Below are 15,949 nucleotides of genomic sequence, written 5' to 3'. Positions count from 1 at the left end.
GCTCTCCCCACTGCTGAAAGAGGCCTTGCACCACTTCGGAGTTCAGACGCCATTCGTGATCCATCATGCACCGGCGGCTGAGTTCGTCTGCTCTGGCGTTCAGAGAGCCCGCCAGATGTTGAACCACCAGGGTGACGCCCTGGTGTTCCAGCCATGTCCAGAGGCGCAGAGCCTCCTGACAAAGGGTCCACGACCCCACCCCGCCCTGTTTGTTGCAGTACCACATGGCGGTGGTGTTGTCCGTGAACACCTGCACGACACTTCCCCTGACAGAGGGAAGGAAGGCTTTCAGTGCAAGCCGGATCGCTCTCAACTCCAACAGGTTGATGTGGAGACGAGACTCCGCCGGAGACCAGAGGCCTCTGATCTCCGCCTCTCCCATATGGCCACCCCAACCCAGGAGGGACGCATCCGTCACTACGACATGCTCCGGTTGGGGAAGGGAGAGGCTCTTGCCCTTGACCCACTCGCGGTCCGTGAGCCACCACTGCAACTGCTGTGCAGTGCCCTCCGAGATCAAGACATGGTCGGACAGGTTGCCGTGATGCTGGGCCCACTGAAACTTCAGGTCCCACTGCAGAGCCCGCATGCGCCGCCTGGCGTGATGCACTAGTAGGATGCAGGAGGCCATCAGCCCCAGAAGCCGCAACACTAGCCTGACCGAAACCCGGGATAGAGGCCGAAAGATGGGAATCAGGGCCTGTATATCCCGGACCCGCTGTTCCGGTGGATGGACCCGGAACTGCGCCGAATCGAGAACCGCTCCGATGAAGAGGAGCTTCTGAGAGGGACTCAAGTGTGACTTCGGCACGTTGATGGAAAACCCCAGCAAATGCAGGAGATCCGCCGTAGTCTGGAGGGGGGAGACGACTGCCTGGGGCGAGCCCGCCTTCAACAACCAGTCGTCGAGATAGGGGAAGACTGGGACCCCTGATCTGCGCAGATGAGCTGCGACCACCGCCATCACTTTCGTGAACACCCGAGGGGCACTGGTGAGGCCGAAGGGGAGCACGGTAAACTGAAAGTGCTCTTGGCCCACCGTGAACCGCAGGTAACGCCGGTGGGCCGGCAGGACGGGGATATGGAAATATGCGTCCTGCAAGTCCAACGCTACCATCCAGTCTCCAGGGTCTAGGGCAGCTAAAACCTGAGCCAACGTTAGCATCTTGAACCTTTCCTTTCGGAGGAAGGCATTGACGTTCCGGAGGTCCAAGATAGGGCGCAGGCCCCCCTTGCCCTTCTTGGGAACCAGAAAGTAGTGGGAATAACAACCACGACCTACTTCTGGACTCGGAACGCGCTCGACGGCCCCCTTGGCCAGGAGAGCCGAAACTTCCTCGCGGAGAAGATCCAAATGATCCCCCGAGATACGGTGGTGTTGTGGTGGCATGGCTGGAGGGGTCGTCTCGAAGGGGAGGGAGTAGCCCCTTCGGACGATTTGCAGCACCCACCTGTCCGATGTTATGGACCGCCAGTGGAGCAGGTGATGGCGAACTCTGCCGCCCACTGGCGTGGTATGGGCCTGAAAGCTCGGACTAGGAAGGCTTTGAGGCGGATGCTGCCGGGGTGGATGTGGGCTGACCACGTCGGCCTCCATTTCCGCCACGGCGGAAGCCACGTCCGCGACCGCGCGCAGGTTGGTTCTGCGGCTGGTGGCTCTGCGGACGTGAGGAGGCGCCCCTTCCTTGGCCACGAAAGGGGCGAAAAGCGGAGGTGTGCGCCCGCGGAGCCGAGAGGCCCAAGGACTTGGCCGTAGCCCGGGAGTCCTTAAAGCGGTTCAGCGCACTGTCCGCCTTCTCACCAAACAGGCGAGTGCCATCAAAGGGCATGTCCATGAGGGTGTTCTGGACATCCCCGGAAAAGGACGTGGACCGCATCCAGGCGTGGCGGCGGAGCGCCACCGTGGTGGAAATCGCCCGACCTAGCGAGTCCGTGGTGTCAAGCCCACATCTTATGGCGTGCCGTCCTGCATCCCTCCCATCGGCCAGAGCCTGGGAAAGACGCGTCCGGACCTCCTCCGGACACAGGGGCAGCACGTCCTCCACCGTATCCCACAGAGAATGGGAATAACGGTCCAAGAGACAGGCGGTATTTAAAGACCGCAGGCCCAAACTAAGGGACGAGAACAGTTTCTTGCCAAACTGCTCGAGTCTCTTGGAATCCCGGTCCGGCGGAGCGGTCGGGAAGGAGGATTGGGAAGTAGAGGCCTGGATAACCAGACTCTCGGGGGTGGGGTGTTGGGACAGGAAGCTGGGGTCGCCCGGAGCAGGGCGGTGGCGCCTGGCAACGTTCCTATCCACAGGAGGAACTGTGGAGGGCTTGGACCAGGTGCCCTGCAGAACGTCAGTGAGGGCCTCGTTAAACGGCAGCAGAGGCTCAGTGGAGCTTGCTGAGGTTTGAAGCACCTCAGTGAGGATGTTGGTCCTCACAGCCACGGCAGGCAACTCGAGCCCAAGGGCCTCAGCCGCCTTGCGCAGCACCACAGAAAATGCTGCACCCTCCTCCGAAGCCACGGTCGGAGGAGAAGTGAATCCAGCGTCTGGTGAGGTGTCCAGCCCGCTGGCCTCCCCCAGTTCATCTGCCCAGTCCTGAGAAAGCTGTGACTGAACAGCCAGAGGGTCCTCGAACCCCTCCCAGTCGCCCCCTTCTTCCGATTCCTGATAAACAGGAGGAATGATCGGAACCGGACTGTAGAGATGGTAGGTCTCTAGCGGCGTCGGATGCGGCGTCGGCGGACGCCGTGCCGGCGTCGGGTCCGGATGAGGGCTAAACTGGGGCGTCGGCGTCACAGGCGTCGGCGTCGGCGGCGCCGGTGACGGCGTCGGTGGTTCAGGCGTCGGCGCCGGTGGAGGAGTGACAAGGTCAACCGGCGTCGACTGGGGCCCAGGCATGGGCCCCGCGGGGACCTGCGGCGTCGAGACCGGAGTCGTCGACGGCGCCGGGGCCGGAGCCGCCGGCACGCGAGGTCGCCCAGTCGAGCCCGCGGGGCCCGAAGGCGCGCCAGCGGGCGTCGACGGCGGGGCCAGGCTCCTCATGGCCGAGAGGAAGGCACTGATCTCCGCCGGCGCCGCGTCAGCCCCAGGGACCGGAAGGTATGGGGGCGGACGCGGCACCTGCGGCTCCGCCGGAGCCGCGGGGGTGGAACCACTTGGACCCTCGGCCGAGTCGCGCGACCGGCGAGGGGAGTCCGAAGAGCGATGTCGCCTCTTGGACTTCTTTGAGTGTTTGGACTTACCCGACGACTTGGAGCCCGACGATCGATGGTGGCGTCGGCTAGGGCTCCGCGAGCGATCCTTGGACCTCCTCCTGGACCGGGATCGCGCACGACGCGGAGCCGAGTGGCGAAGCTCGAGAAGCTTGCGGGACCGCTCCCGCCTAGCCTTCGAAGTCAGGGCCTGACAGTCGTTGCACGACTCCGCGTCGTGGTCGAGGCCTAAGCAATAGAGGCACCGGCGGTGGTGATCGGTCACCGACATCAGTCGATGACAGTCTTCACAAGCCTTGAACCCAGGCATCCTACCGGCACCAGATGTCGACAGACAGGGATCAAAAATGATCAAAAAGATTTAGTCAAAAAAGACTAAAAGGGGTAGCTCTCCTGGATCTGCGCTTACTGGCGCGGAAAAAAGAAGAACTGACGTCAGCGCGCGAGGGCGGCGTCTAAGTACTCCGACGACGTCATCCCGGCGCACGACGCCGACGACGGACGCGGAGCCGCAGACGACGCCTAGCGACGCGCAAGGGGTATTGCTGACGAAAAATCTTCCGGATCCAGTCTGACGCCTGGGGATATTCTAAGGTGAGGAATCTAACTAACGTGTTTCTTTCAGATGCGCCTTATAAACTACCTATGCATTCTGCTGTCACTGCAACACTTTGGTAACTGCTCGAATATCACAGATAAACAAAACACCAAACAAAACACCACAGACCTTAACAAAACCAGCTTTGAACAAAAGAAGTAGACACAGGTAGGTACACCTTCAACTGACTCTTGACCCTGACTTGAATGTACTTCGAGCAAAAAACTGTCAATTTTGCTCACTCGTATCCCAAAAGATGGCCCCTTAAATCACATTAGAAGTTAATGTAAATTGCCTAATCTAAGATGGCTGCCGGGTCACGTGACCTCCCTATGGTGGCCAAAGAGGTTCTGGCACAGTCAGGTAAGCAAGATAAACTTCTACACACTATCTAACATGTCAAACTAACTAATATCGTGTCCGATGATCGCACTGCCTGCTTTAAGTTTGAAAACTACAATAAAGCCTTGTTCGAGAGAGGCTTGAGGAAAAACGTTCGCGCACTCGCTAACGCTCCACTCGCAATGAACACGCTCCACTCGCAATGAACGGTGTCCCAGGACTCGAGTAAAACACTCGTGTGGCCCAAAATTCAAGCATCAACATGGTACAGCCTCGAGTGTGAAGAGAAAAAAACCTTGCACCCGACGTACCATTGAGCGCGATGGTCTCGCACCCCTCAAGCCAGTGGTGGCGCCGTGCACACGTGCTTGTCACCAACGAACATGCCAGTTCGAGCCTCGCTCGCAAGGGGACCCGTAATAAAATAAAATTGCCCCCACTAAACAATTGAGCTTCTAAGTGAAAATGACCATTAAATACTTCAGGCAAACAATCTAAGGATTTAAACATGCGTGCAGCAATAAGCGCCAAGTCAGAACAACAATTTCTTTAAAAATGGCAGTAATTTAGACAGATAAAGTCTATACTAAACACCTTAATGACAAACAAAGAACTTACACAAACAAGCACACCACCGCCTTTCTCCGAGGCAAAGCAAAAATGCCTCGGAGAAACGCAGTGGCGTTTTCGGATTCGGGGGCGTGTTTCTTTTTCTCTCCTCTTGCCATTGGCTGGAGGAGAGAAAAACACGCCTAAAAAAGGGCGTGGCTAAAAAGTGGAAAGAAGAGCATGGAACACGCCCCCGAATCTGAAAAAGACGGAGCCTATTTGGAGGGACGGCTCTCTCCTCCAATGGCTGGCCTCCGTTTAGGAAGCCAGCCAATGGAGGAGAGGCAAAAAGAGAGGAGGGCTAAATAGCCACTCTAAGAAACATAAGATCTCCGGACTTCCGGTTCTGCCTTCGGCAGACCGGACGGTCCCTCGACCTAAAAAAGGAGTTTTGTGAAGGAGAGTTTTCTATGTGTAAAACTCAGCAAATTGCTAAATTTAAAAGTTAAAACTGGCTATCTTTTTTCACTTCACGATGCAGTAATGGCCAGTGTAGGCCTAGTTGATTAGGCTGCATTATTGTCTTTTTATCTCTTAAGTGTTTATACAGGCCTTCCTGAAGAAAGGCAGAAGATGAATATCCGGGGTCCACGCTCATGGGCGGGACTATTCACATGATTATGACTATACATGGAAATCCCCTACAAGAGAACTAGGTCGGCACTCAAGTGTGTCCTTCTACACACAGTAATATTGACACTCACCTGTGGGCCTCTGCACTGTCCGCACTCAGCTGTTTGGACAGTGGTTTGTGTGTATAGCTGGTCATTGAGGCCATCAGGTTGGCCCGATGCTGCATCTGGATCTGGTTGGCACATTGATTGATGGGCATGCCCCTGGGATGGGCAGCCATGCCCTGAACTGGGGCCCCTTGCAGCACATTGTTCCCCATCAAGTCTGATGGTTCCTGCACCTGGATGGTGACCTGCGTGACTGGAGGCGTCTGCTTCTGGAGGCTCATGCGCGGCAATGGAGGAGGAGAGCTTGTGCCCGATTGCTGGAAGATGGCCGTGTGAGAGGGAATGGCCTGATACTGCGATGGAGAAGCTGCACCTGCAAAGGAATTCTCTTCTTTTAGACAAGCAGTCAAGAAGCTTTCTGGATGATGCCTCGAGTGCAGACTACAAGAACAGCAGCTACAAAACAGGCAGGGTGGGTAAAGAGGTGTGCTCTATTCTACTCTGAAGATTCACTTTGATTCATTCCAGCTGCAGCACTGGAGGATATTCACACCAGTGTGTATAACCCCCAAAAACATTTGCATGTGCAGATGCAGAGGGAAGTTCCCCGTCACTTCTTCTACTTTTTGTGTCTCACTGCTGCTGTCTTGATCCAGCTCACTGTCTCTACATGCCTCCCAGTCATAGCACACCCACAGTGTCTCCCTCTTACTGTTAAGAGACGGGGAGAAAGAACAACCCTGTCTCTGTCCAATTTGTTATTAGCCTTGTTCTGTCTCTCACTATTGATGTTTTTATCACTCCTGTCCTTCAGCCTTTCACTCCCAAGTGTGCAGCAGCTCACTCGTTAGCAAGTGAAAGCCTGCGACAAGTGTCAGATGTAATTAGATGGAGGCGGGCTAGCAGAGTAATTAAGGTTACAGCAAGAAGTCAAACACTGACCACTCTGGGTGCAGTGAGTCGATTTCTCATGGCATATGTTGCTAAGTTACATGATGCAAAGGAGAGTCCCCTTAAACTGTTAGAACCCCCCACTCCCCTCCCTCCATCTAGCAGACTCATGGGCTATCTTGGTTTGCCAGACTACAGTACGGGGATTATTTTGGGCTAGCACAAAATTTAGATTAAAAAACAGAAGCCTTTGTCCTATAGCTCTGATATCTCAGAGCCCATGTGCTGTGAAAAGCAAAGACAGAAGACTAACACAGAGAAGAAGACGACGATGGCTAGTCATAAGGAATGACCACCAGTAAAAGAGCCACTAACAGGAGCAGAATTAAGTAATCTCGGATACATACTGGTCTACATCTTGCCTGTCATTTATAGTTTCATGTGCTTTTCTAAATAGTCCCGCTGTCAGGCTGGGGCTCTTCAGTAGAAACCACTGAACCCTTAGACTTTCAGAAAAGGACCAACGACTTTTCTATTTAAATTCTACCTTGTGGGTTCCAAGCCCCATGATCCCCACCCAGATACTTTTGGAATGGCTTACTTCCCCCCCCCCATAATAGGGACTATTAATAATACCTAATCTGACCCAGGAAATGTTCTGACTAAAATTCGTTCACTGATCTCAGACGTTATGCAATCTCCTCTTATTTTTATTGTATTGAACTGTATGTTTCTCTTTCTTCCTATACTCTTTCTCCTGTCTCCCTCCACCTCCATAATGTATCCGCTTTTTTTCCTCATTTGTCCACACACCCCAGTTGCATCACTATGCTGTTGTGTTTTTTTCTCTTCATAGTGCCTGGAAAAATGACATATAACCTGTTGCACAATTATACTTATATATGTCACTCTCACTGCTCACTTTAAAGCACCTTAATATTAATTTGAGCAAGAGAGCGCTTTTTAAAACCATCAAATAAATAAATGGTGGACTACTTTGTCCCTGTAGAGTTTGATAGAAGCTTCATCCACTGAGAATGGATACATGCCACCCTCCTACTTGAGGGGACTGCCATAAGGATATTTGCTTACCAATTCAAGTGTTATGGTTCGCATGTAACGAGACACCAGCAAATTAGAAACAATTTTACTTATTTCCCACAGGAGGACAAAGGTCCTTAAAAGAGAAGATTTTCCCAATAATTCTTGCACAAGATCTTTTACATAGAATGAGGGAACAGTTTTACTGTGCCAGCCTTATTCTATAATCTGGCACTGATGGCAGGTGCACTCAAATGTGAGCATAATGAAGATTTGAGGAGGCCTGTTACCGAAGAAATGGGGTGACTGGTTCTAGATTCCTAATGTGGCCCCCAAGACAGAATCTTAATCATCTTCTGCTGCATGTAATTACGTTGATAGGTATATTAGTGCCATGAAGCCTATTGGCGTACGTGTTCTTTGAAAATGATTGCAATCAATTAATTATGAGTTCCCAAATAAGCATAGTTAATAGAACTCTAGGTTCTCAGAAGCCAGACTGAGGTCCTAAAGAATTTCACCTCTGTACCGGGTCAACAAACAGGGAAGACCCATATGAGGGAGATGACCGCTCAGAGATATATGTGGATATTGCACCATGTGTGTCTCAATCACATGACTGTATTAGATGCTCAAAAGGACCGAAGTCTGCTTCGCATTACAAGAAGTAGAACCCTGGAATGAGAAGCCACATGAGGGTACAGAGACAAAGCTGGGCAACAAGGACCATAAGCCCAAGAACTAGAGTAGAATAACAGAGAGTGATGCCTTTGTCACAGTTGAGGGCTTCCTTACTCCTAAAATGGCTGCAATGAACCACTGGATTTGACACACAAGTTTGAACTCTTACAATCAAGTAGTATATTTTAACTAGCCCATCAAATCATGTGTCATGAATAAATGAGATTCGAAGCGGACCAGCAGGAAAGGAAAGCCAATCGAGCAACAACTTCAACTGAGGGGAGGAAGATACTATTAGCCCTCATTATGAGTGGACCAGTAAAATGGCCAGATTTTTCCCACCTCCTGAGTAACCCATACCTAAATCCTAAAAAACTCTGTTGGCAAGAACCAAGCTTACTTAAATTATGCAACCTTTTGAAAACTTGGTTGTTCTCTTCGATTTAATTCAGTTTTCCCTCTCCGTTCTTTCTGCTACTAGTTCTACATTGGAAGGCTATGGTATGTGTATTTTTAGTGTAAACATATCTTGTGTGGGAGAAAATGTTGTGCTCTACAACAATACCATAAATAAATTTACAACTGGCAGTTCCACCGAGTGGAAGACAAAGGCCAGCTGCATACTCACAGTTAGCTTTGCTAAGGCAAAATCTAATAAAGCCAAAGACGTAGTGTACAGCAAGGGACATACTGTCAGGTGACCTACGGAGTCTTATGTACTTACCGTGATTCTGCAGCATGGTGCTGGTGACAGGGGGAGGGCTGTTATTTGGTTGGCGAAAGAGGTGATTGCTGGGATGGGTCGGAGGTGGACTAGATGGTTGGATTCGTAACCTGAGGGGAAAAACAAAGAAATAGCTGTAGGTTCCAGCTGGGCAAGTGCTAACATGTACAAGTAAAGGATTGGTGAATGCTTGGTACAGGCCCCACGTGCCAAAAGAGTGCTTTTTATTTGATTATTGAACAATAATTTGAGGCACAAATAAAAAACCTGGAAAAAGGCAGCACTTTCATGAAAAAGTGGTTTATGAATGTCCACGCAGAATGCACATCTTTACTTGCAGATCAATGACAAATTTGTTGTTCAGGGATAAGGATGAAGGGAGTTGAGCCGTTTGAAAAGAAGTGAGGATAGGGCGAGTGAAGCACTGGGGAAATTGAGGGTATATCGGCCAGCATGACGCTGACATGCTGGATGGGACAAGCAACTTACAATATAACTTTTCATTGCCAGGAGCAGGTCCACAATGCTGGTGTGAACAAAAGTAAAAGGAACTGCTGGCAGAGGTCCCTGAATTTTGAGGTTTGACTCACTGAGCCAGTTGTTTGTGATATGTACTTCAGGAAGAGCTGCGTTATTACTAGGCGACGCCAACAATACTGTTAGCGTATATGAATGGAAAGGGCCAGCTCTGGCAGAGCCCTGCAGCAGTGCGTTCCATAGGCAAAACAGCCCATACCCACAAACCATCTTACAATAACGTACTGCATTGCATTCCTTATGGGGTTACCTCTGTAGCTGGTGAGTAAGGAGAGTTGGCTGGTTTTCACAAGCTTGTCCCATCGCCTGAGGTTGAAGGGGTGGTGAAGGCTGTGCTGGTCGGATACAGTCCTGATATGAGAACGAGCGAAGAGAAGTGTTATTGAACCAGACATTCTCAGAGTAAAGACACAAAAGACAAGCAACCTTTCCTTCATGGCTGAAGGGTTTCAGCTAACATTACACAGAAGCAATACGTTTTTCCACTATTTTCAAGTAAGCCAGCCATATGATGGTACACAATTAATGTCACATAGTCAAGAGAGAAAGAAGGGGAGGAGATACAAAAAAGGCGAAAGAAGATCCAGACACTGAAGAGACACAAATCAGGTGTATGACAGAGTGAATAAAGTAAACTAGAGGGAGAGTAGGGAGAAAGCCAAAGGGGCAGTGGTGATGTATACCACAGATAATGAAAATAAAGGCTGACATTAGAACGGACAAACCTGATTTGTCTGCCACAGATAAATAATTAAGTAACAATGGGACAAAAGTGGCTGAGCTTCCGCAAGGACGTGACATGAATACGAACCAGTGTTAAGAAACCTCAATGTCAGGCATCATCTTGTTGGAACTCAATGCCCAGCTCAATGTGTAATGACCAGGAACGAGCCAATGATGGCAAGTAAATAGTTGAACATAAACTGGGTTTAGGCTTCAATCAGTAAGGCCACGCCTCTTACCGTAAGTAACAACAAGAATACCAGTACAGAAAGCCTCAAAGTAAGCAATATAGAGAAGTTTGTCCACATAGTTATATAAAGCGTAGTTTATTGGTACTTAGACGCTTATACCCTTCCTTTCGCCTTTCAGATAAAATCAACATCGTTACTGCTGAAACCCACAATTTCACGTAAGCATACAAGATGAGTGACACTAGTATGAATGGGCGTTTTTATCCTTGAATATTTAACATTGTGTAGCTGAAACTATGCGTTTGGTCTGTATCTTTTTAGATCATAGACATCAAGAGGTCTTGTGGATGATCCATTGATCACTAATTAAAGGTATTTATAAATATGAATAGCATAGTTGCAACTAGAGACGGTGGCAGTCTAGTAGGACTAAAAAAGACCCTTTTTTCTGTTTTTAGCTCCCAGGTCCTGATGATAGCCCCGGTTGTAGAAGGGGCTTGAAACGCGTCGACCTTAGCCCTTTGGCCATAAGAACTTCAAGAACCACTTGAAAAAATATTGTACTGTGTTTACGGTGTACAACACTGTCCTATGGCCTTTTCAAAATTTATGTCTTAGAAGTGATTACAGAATTTGTCAGTTGAGAGTATGTCTGTTTCTGGACTGTTCAGTATGGTACGGGAGTGAATGTAGATATGAATGGTTTGAAATGAATGCAGTGTGTAAATAATGAAAGCAATGAAAGTTTTTCTATATGTTTACAGTTATTAATTTGTGATATTTGTTTGAATTGTTTTTGGTAAATACACTATCATTTTATGGTGAATCTAAAGAAAAATAGACAAAATTGATTGATTAAATCGACGGAAAAAGTGGTCGTTGTTCATTTTGTTGTCTTTCAAAATGTTCCCACACAAAAAAGTGGACTGGCAAGTAAATAGTGGCAGCAGCCTGTGAGGGTTTGGTGTTCTGAATTTTTTGTAAAAAAATATGCAGGGAAAGAGGAGTCTCTCTGTAACGGCCAAAGCTGGAGCCTGTCCACATCTTGTAGGAATCATATCTTCATTTGAAGGCACAGGGGGAGGAATGGCGGCCTTGTGATACCTACACATACATCTGTAGCATGTGAGAGACCTAACATATCACAGCTCCCCTCAATGAATGAGGGGGTGGTGAATACTCTCTGTGAAGGCCATACATTTATTTTCAGCCTATTAGGATCCTGGGATACAAACTCTTCCCTAAAGTTGCAGGGGTGAATACCTGTATCTGCTGATGGAGGATTTGGTGCTGCTCCTGCTGGTAGAGTATGTGCTGCTGCTGAGTCTGCTCCAAAGTCCTCTCGTCAACCTGCACACCGTACATCTTTTGAAGTTGTTCGTACTCCTGCAAAGGAGACCGGAGGAGACTGATGAATGTCCCCAGAGTAGTAAAACCACTAAGTACTTCCCACCAAAAGAAACCCAAATGTTCCACAACCACAGTGCAGACCCTACAGACTACATCATAAGGACCAAGGAATATGCATCGGAGGACCTCCACCCATCCCAAAGTCCATCTTCAATACCCCCAACCCTGATAAGCACGACAGCCAGAGAACACCCTCTCTTCAACCTTCTGCCAAGCTCAACACAGTCACCAACTACACAACTTCTCTACAGCATAAGAAACAAGAGAAATCAAGCCTTGGATCCTCTAGAACATCCCAACCATATACTGACTAACTAACTCTTCCACTCTTCGCACACTCTTATAGAAACCACAATGAGTACACAAAGCGGGAAAACAAGAATGCTTTCTCAAGCTTCTGTTCAACATGGAGAAATAAGGGGCAACTCACAAATACTTCACAAAGCAAAGAAGGATTATGTTACTTATCCTGTGAGCATCTGTTCTTGGCATGTAGTGCTGTAAATTCACATGCTGTGCATACTCCTGCCATCTAGTGTTGGGTCCGGATATGTGATAGTTGTTTTTCTTCGAAGAAGTCTTTCGAGTCACAAGGTAGAGTGATTTCATAATAGGACCAGAGGCTAGCATTATGCATTAACTTTTATTGCCAAGCTCCTTGCAGCACTTCAAAGAATGACATCATAAAATTCCAGAACTAAAGAATGTCCATAACATATATAAACTCTGTCATAGCAGCCATCTTCCTCTTTTAATTACTGCTCCTTGACAGATAAGTATCGTTTCTCTGTATTGAATTTTAATTTTGAATTTGAAAATAATTTTGATTATATTTCATGTATGATTTAAGATGCGAGTATTTTGTGTTGTGTGATATTTATCTATTGATAATGTATATGTATTGTTTTTTCAGGTTTATAAAAACCCAATTTATGTGTTATTTATATTTATGAGGTGGAGGTTTGGTGGGCTTGTTACTTTGTTTAGCGGTATTTTTAAATAATTTATTTCTGATTAGGCTCAGTTAAAAAAAAAAGAGCAAAGTAACATTTTTTACCGTTGCGCTGCGAGCGTGTTTAAATCTCCGTTGCTCGCGGCGTAGCTGGAATATCTGAGCGTGAGGGAGGCACTTTGTCTTGAGCGTGAGGGAGTTTTACACTTGGAGAAGGTTTAATGTTCTGGGAAAGCCTCCGTAGGTGCGTCATCACGCAACGTTGCGTGTAGATGCACGGGGCCTTTTTAGATCTATTGCGCAGATTGTTTTTATGGAGTAGTGTTGCCCTGTCAATTTCACAACAGCTGTTCAGTCAGCTGAGTTGAGTCGCGTTGAAGAAGCGTTGTCGGGTGGAGTTGAACAGCAGCTGTTAAGTCAGCAGTATTGATGCACATTGGTGAGGGATTTTGAGTTTGCTTTGACAAAAGGAGGCTGTTTAAAAATAAGTGCTTGTGAGCATTATTTTTTAAGGAAATAGTTTAGTTTGTTGAAGTGAATAAGAAATTAGATATAAAAAAAGAATGTAATTATTATATAATAGTTTGAATAGTTTTTAATAAGGAGAATGGTGAGAGTGCTCCATCTTCTCAGACTGCTGATGCTAATTTAGGCAAGATTGTGCAGGAGAGATGAAAACGTTTATGAGAGAAGTTTTACAAAGTGTGTTGAAGAAGAGAAGAAGGGCAGCAGATAATTCAGAAGACGAATATTGGTCCTTGAAGGAAGGGAAGGGGGGAGACGTAAGAAGTTATGGTAAAAGAGCAAGGAAGGAATAGAATATTGAAGTAGGGGTAAGATTTTTGAGAAAAAAGAAGGGTGAGCCTAGCGCCACAAATGAGGAGGGTATAGGGAGCGGCACAAAAGAGGGTGTCCTTAGTGGCACAAATGAAAGAGATAAACATCAAGAGGATCTCCTAAATCAGGAGTTTGATGAATAAACAGATGAGTTTGTGCATGATGATTATTTAGATGACGATTGGGACTTTGATATGGATAAAGTGGAAAAAGAAAGAAAAGAGGAAGGGATTGTAAAAGATCCTCAAGGTGAGGATATGTTTAGTCCGGAGATGATTTGTCATCCAAGAAGCACTGACTGGTGGCCTTTGCCTTATGAAGCAAGTTTTTTAAGGTTATGGATTAGGAGGCTGCTAGAAAAGGGGGCAAGATGAGGGCGGAGTGTTCACGTCCAGTTGTGGACGGAAAGGCCTGTTCAACACCGGATTTGGATTCGGATTTAATTAGTTTCATTTTTAAGATGGGGCGTGACCCTAGAAAAGAATTGAAAAGAGCACTCAAACAGTGCCAAGAGTGTTTGTTGGATGTTTTAGGGCCATTGGCTCATATTTTAGACAAGGCTGAGGAAGCCAAGATGAACAGTGTTCAAATAGATAATGAGCTCTTAAGTGTTTGGGCTCAAAGAGCGATATGTTTTCTAGGTAATGCAAATTCTGTATTATCAGCAGAAAGAAGGAAAGCAGTCCTAATGAGAATAAGTCCCAAATTGGGGGACTTTGCTAAAAAGGAGCCTTCTGAGGATACAAAGGGCTATTTATTCGGCGAAGGTTTGGTAAAAGGGGTTGGAAAATATGTATCGACCTTCACAAGTTTAGATAAGGCTCAATCTTCTATGAGAAGAGTGTTTGGAAGAGGAGTTTTTGAAAGGGCTGGGGCAAAAGCCCGTTTTCCTGGCCGGTCTTTAAGCAGGGCACAATAACAGTCGCAGGGATGTGCTGCGTTCAGAGGATTTCTATCAGCGACTGGATTCTATCCTCAGAGAGGAAGAACAGGGAGAGTGCGCCAAGGAAGAGGGCGTGCGCAGTTCTCTCAAGAAACTAAGGGTGAGTACGAAGATCATTTCTGGTTCTGTCCCTTGCAAGGTAGGGGGAAGGTTGCAATGGTTTGTGAGGAATTGGGAATTCCTTGCCAAAGGCAGTTGGGTTATTCAGACTGTAAAAGGTTATATAATAGATTTTGTGAAAGAGCCATTTCAACTGAAGGAACCAAAGCAGTTAGTTTTTCAGAGAGATCTACAGGAAATTGTAGCGGGAGAGGTGCTGAAGATGTGATGGGAAAAGGAGCAATTAAAAAAGTTTCAGAAAAGGATTGCGGATTTGTGAGTACTGTTTTCTTGGTCAACAAGAAAGAAAAGGGTTGAAGGCCTGAGATAAACTTAAGAGTGTTGAATCAGTTTGTTGTGTACAGGCATTTCAAGATGGTAAGAATCCATTTGTTAAGGGACATTCTTCAAGAGAACGATTGGTTGGTGAAGTTAGATCTGAAAGATGTGTATTTCACTATCCCAGTTGCGGAGGTGAGTCGCAAGTTTCTGCAATTCAGGTGGATGGGGGAGCTTTATCAGTTTTGTTCTCTCCCATTTGTCCTGGCGTCGGCACCATGGTGCTTCACAAAGGTGTTGAGACCTGTAGCAAAGTTTTTGAGAGAGAAAGGAGTAAGATTGATTATGTATTTGAACGATTTTTTGATAATGTCGAAGAATCAGGAAGTTTTGAAGGATCAGTTATTACTGACTATGAATCTTTTGGAGGGTTTAGGTTTCTTGATAAACAAGGAGAAATCGGTTATGGAGCCAAGTCAGTGTTTGGAGTTTTTGGGTTTTGTGGTGAACACATTGGAGAAGACTTTAAGTTTACCAGAGAAGAAGGTAATGAAAATAAAGTCCGAAGTGAAGGGAGTTCTAAAAAAGTAGAGAGTGGGTCTAAGGAGTTTAGCAAGAGTGATTGGTTTACTTTCTTCATCTATTCAAGTGTTTTTTCCCGGGCCGTTTTATTACAGGGCTTTGCAGAGATTGAAAAGCAGAAGCTTTAAGGAAAGGTCTGTGGTATGGAGAACAGGAAGAGTTGTCGAAAGGGGCACAGGAGGAGTTGGTTTGGTGGTTAGAGAATTTGGAAGCCAGGAATGGAAGGGTGATTTTTGGGATTTGTCCAGATTTTGTTTTGGAAACGGATACAAGCCTTTTTGGTTGTGGAGCTTGTTTATAGGAATGTGGACTTTAGAAGAGAAGTCAGAACATATAAGTGGTTTGGAGATGAGAGCAGGACTATCAGGCACATGCATCAACCACAAAACCGGTCGCAAACGGGCAGATTCTCAGAATCTGCCCCTTTGCGACCGGTATTTTTGCATTTCGGATGCATCATCCCAAATGCAAAAATCGCAATTTAAGGAATCTCAAAATAGCAATCCCTTAATAACGATTGCATTTAAGGAATCCCTAATTGAGATTCATTAAATGCAATGCATTAAAGTTTAAAAAATAGCGATTTAGCGGGAGCAAATTACCATGAAGCTGGACTTCATGGTAA

At 47.2% G+C, this 15,949-nt stretch overlaps 1 protein-coding gene across 3 annotated transcripts in view; it reads right to left on the bottom strand.

Moving 5' to 3' along the window:
* SIK3 (SIK family kinase 3) overlaps positions 1-15,949 on the bottom strand; it is a 632,054-nt gene that overhangs the window by 79,292 nt on the left and 536,813 nt on the right. For all 3 annotated transcript variants that reach the window (XM_085645705.1, XM_085645704.1, XM_085645703.1), the window contains exons 17-20: positions 11,486-11,608; positions 9,559-9,659; positions 8,772-8,881; positions 5,459-5,807 (exon numbers count right to left, since the gene is read on the bottom strand). In XM_085645705.1, coding sequence (XP_085501831.1) covers positions 5,459-5,807; positions 8,772-8,881; positions 9,559-9,659; positions 11,486-11,608 — 683 coding nt within the window. The remainder of the gene's footprint in view (positions 1-5,458; positions 5,808-8,771; positions 8,882-9,558; positions 9,660-11,485; positions 11,609-15,949) is intronic.

This window comes from Triturus cristatus, chromosome 3_1 (assembly GCF_964204655.1).
Source record: "Triturus cristatus chromosome 3_1, aTriCri1.1, whole genome shotgun sequence".
NCBI classification, from domain to species: Eukaryota; Metazoa; Chordata; class Amphibia; order Caudata; family Salamandridae; genus Triturus; species Triturus cristatus.
This window is presented reverse-complemented; position numbering and strand designations above follow the sequence as displayed.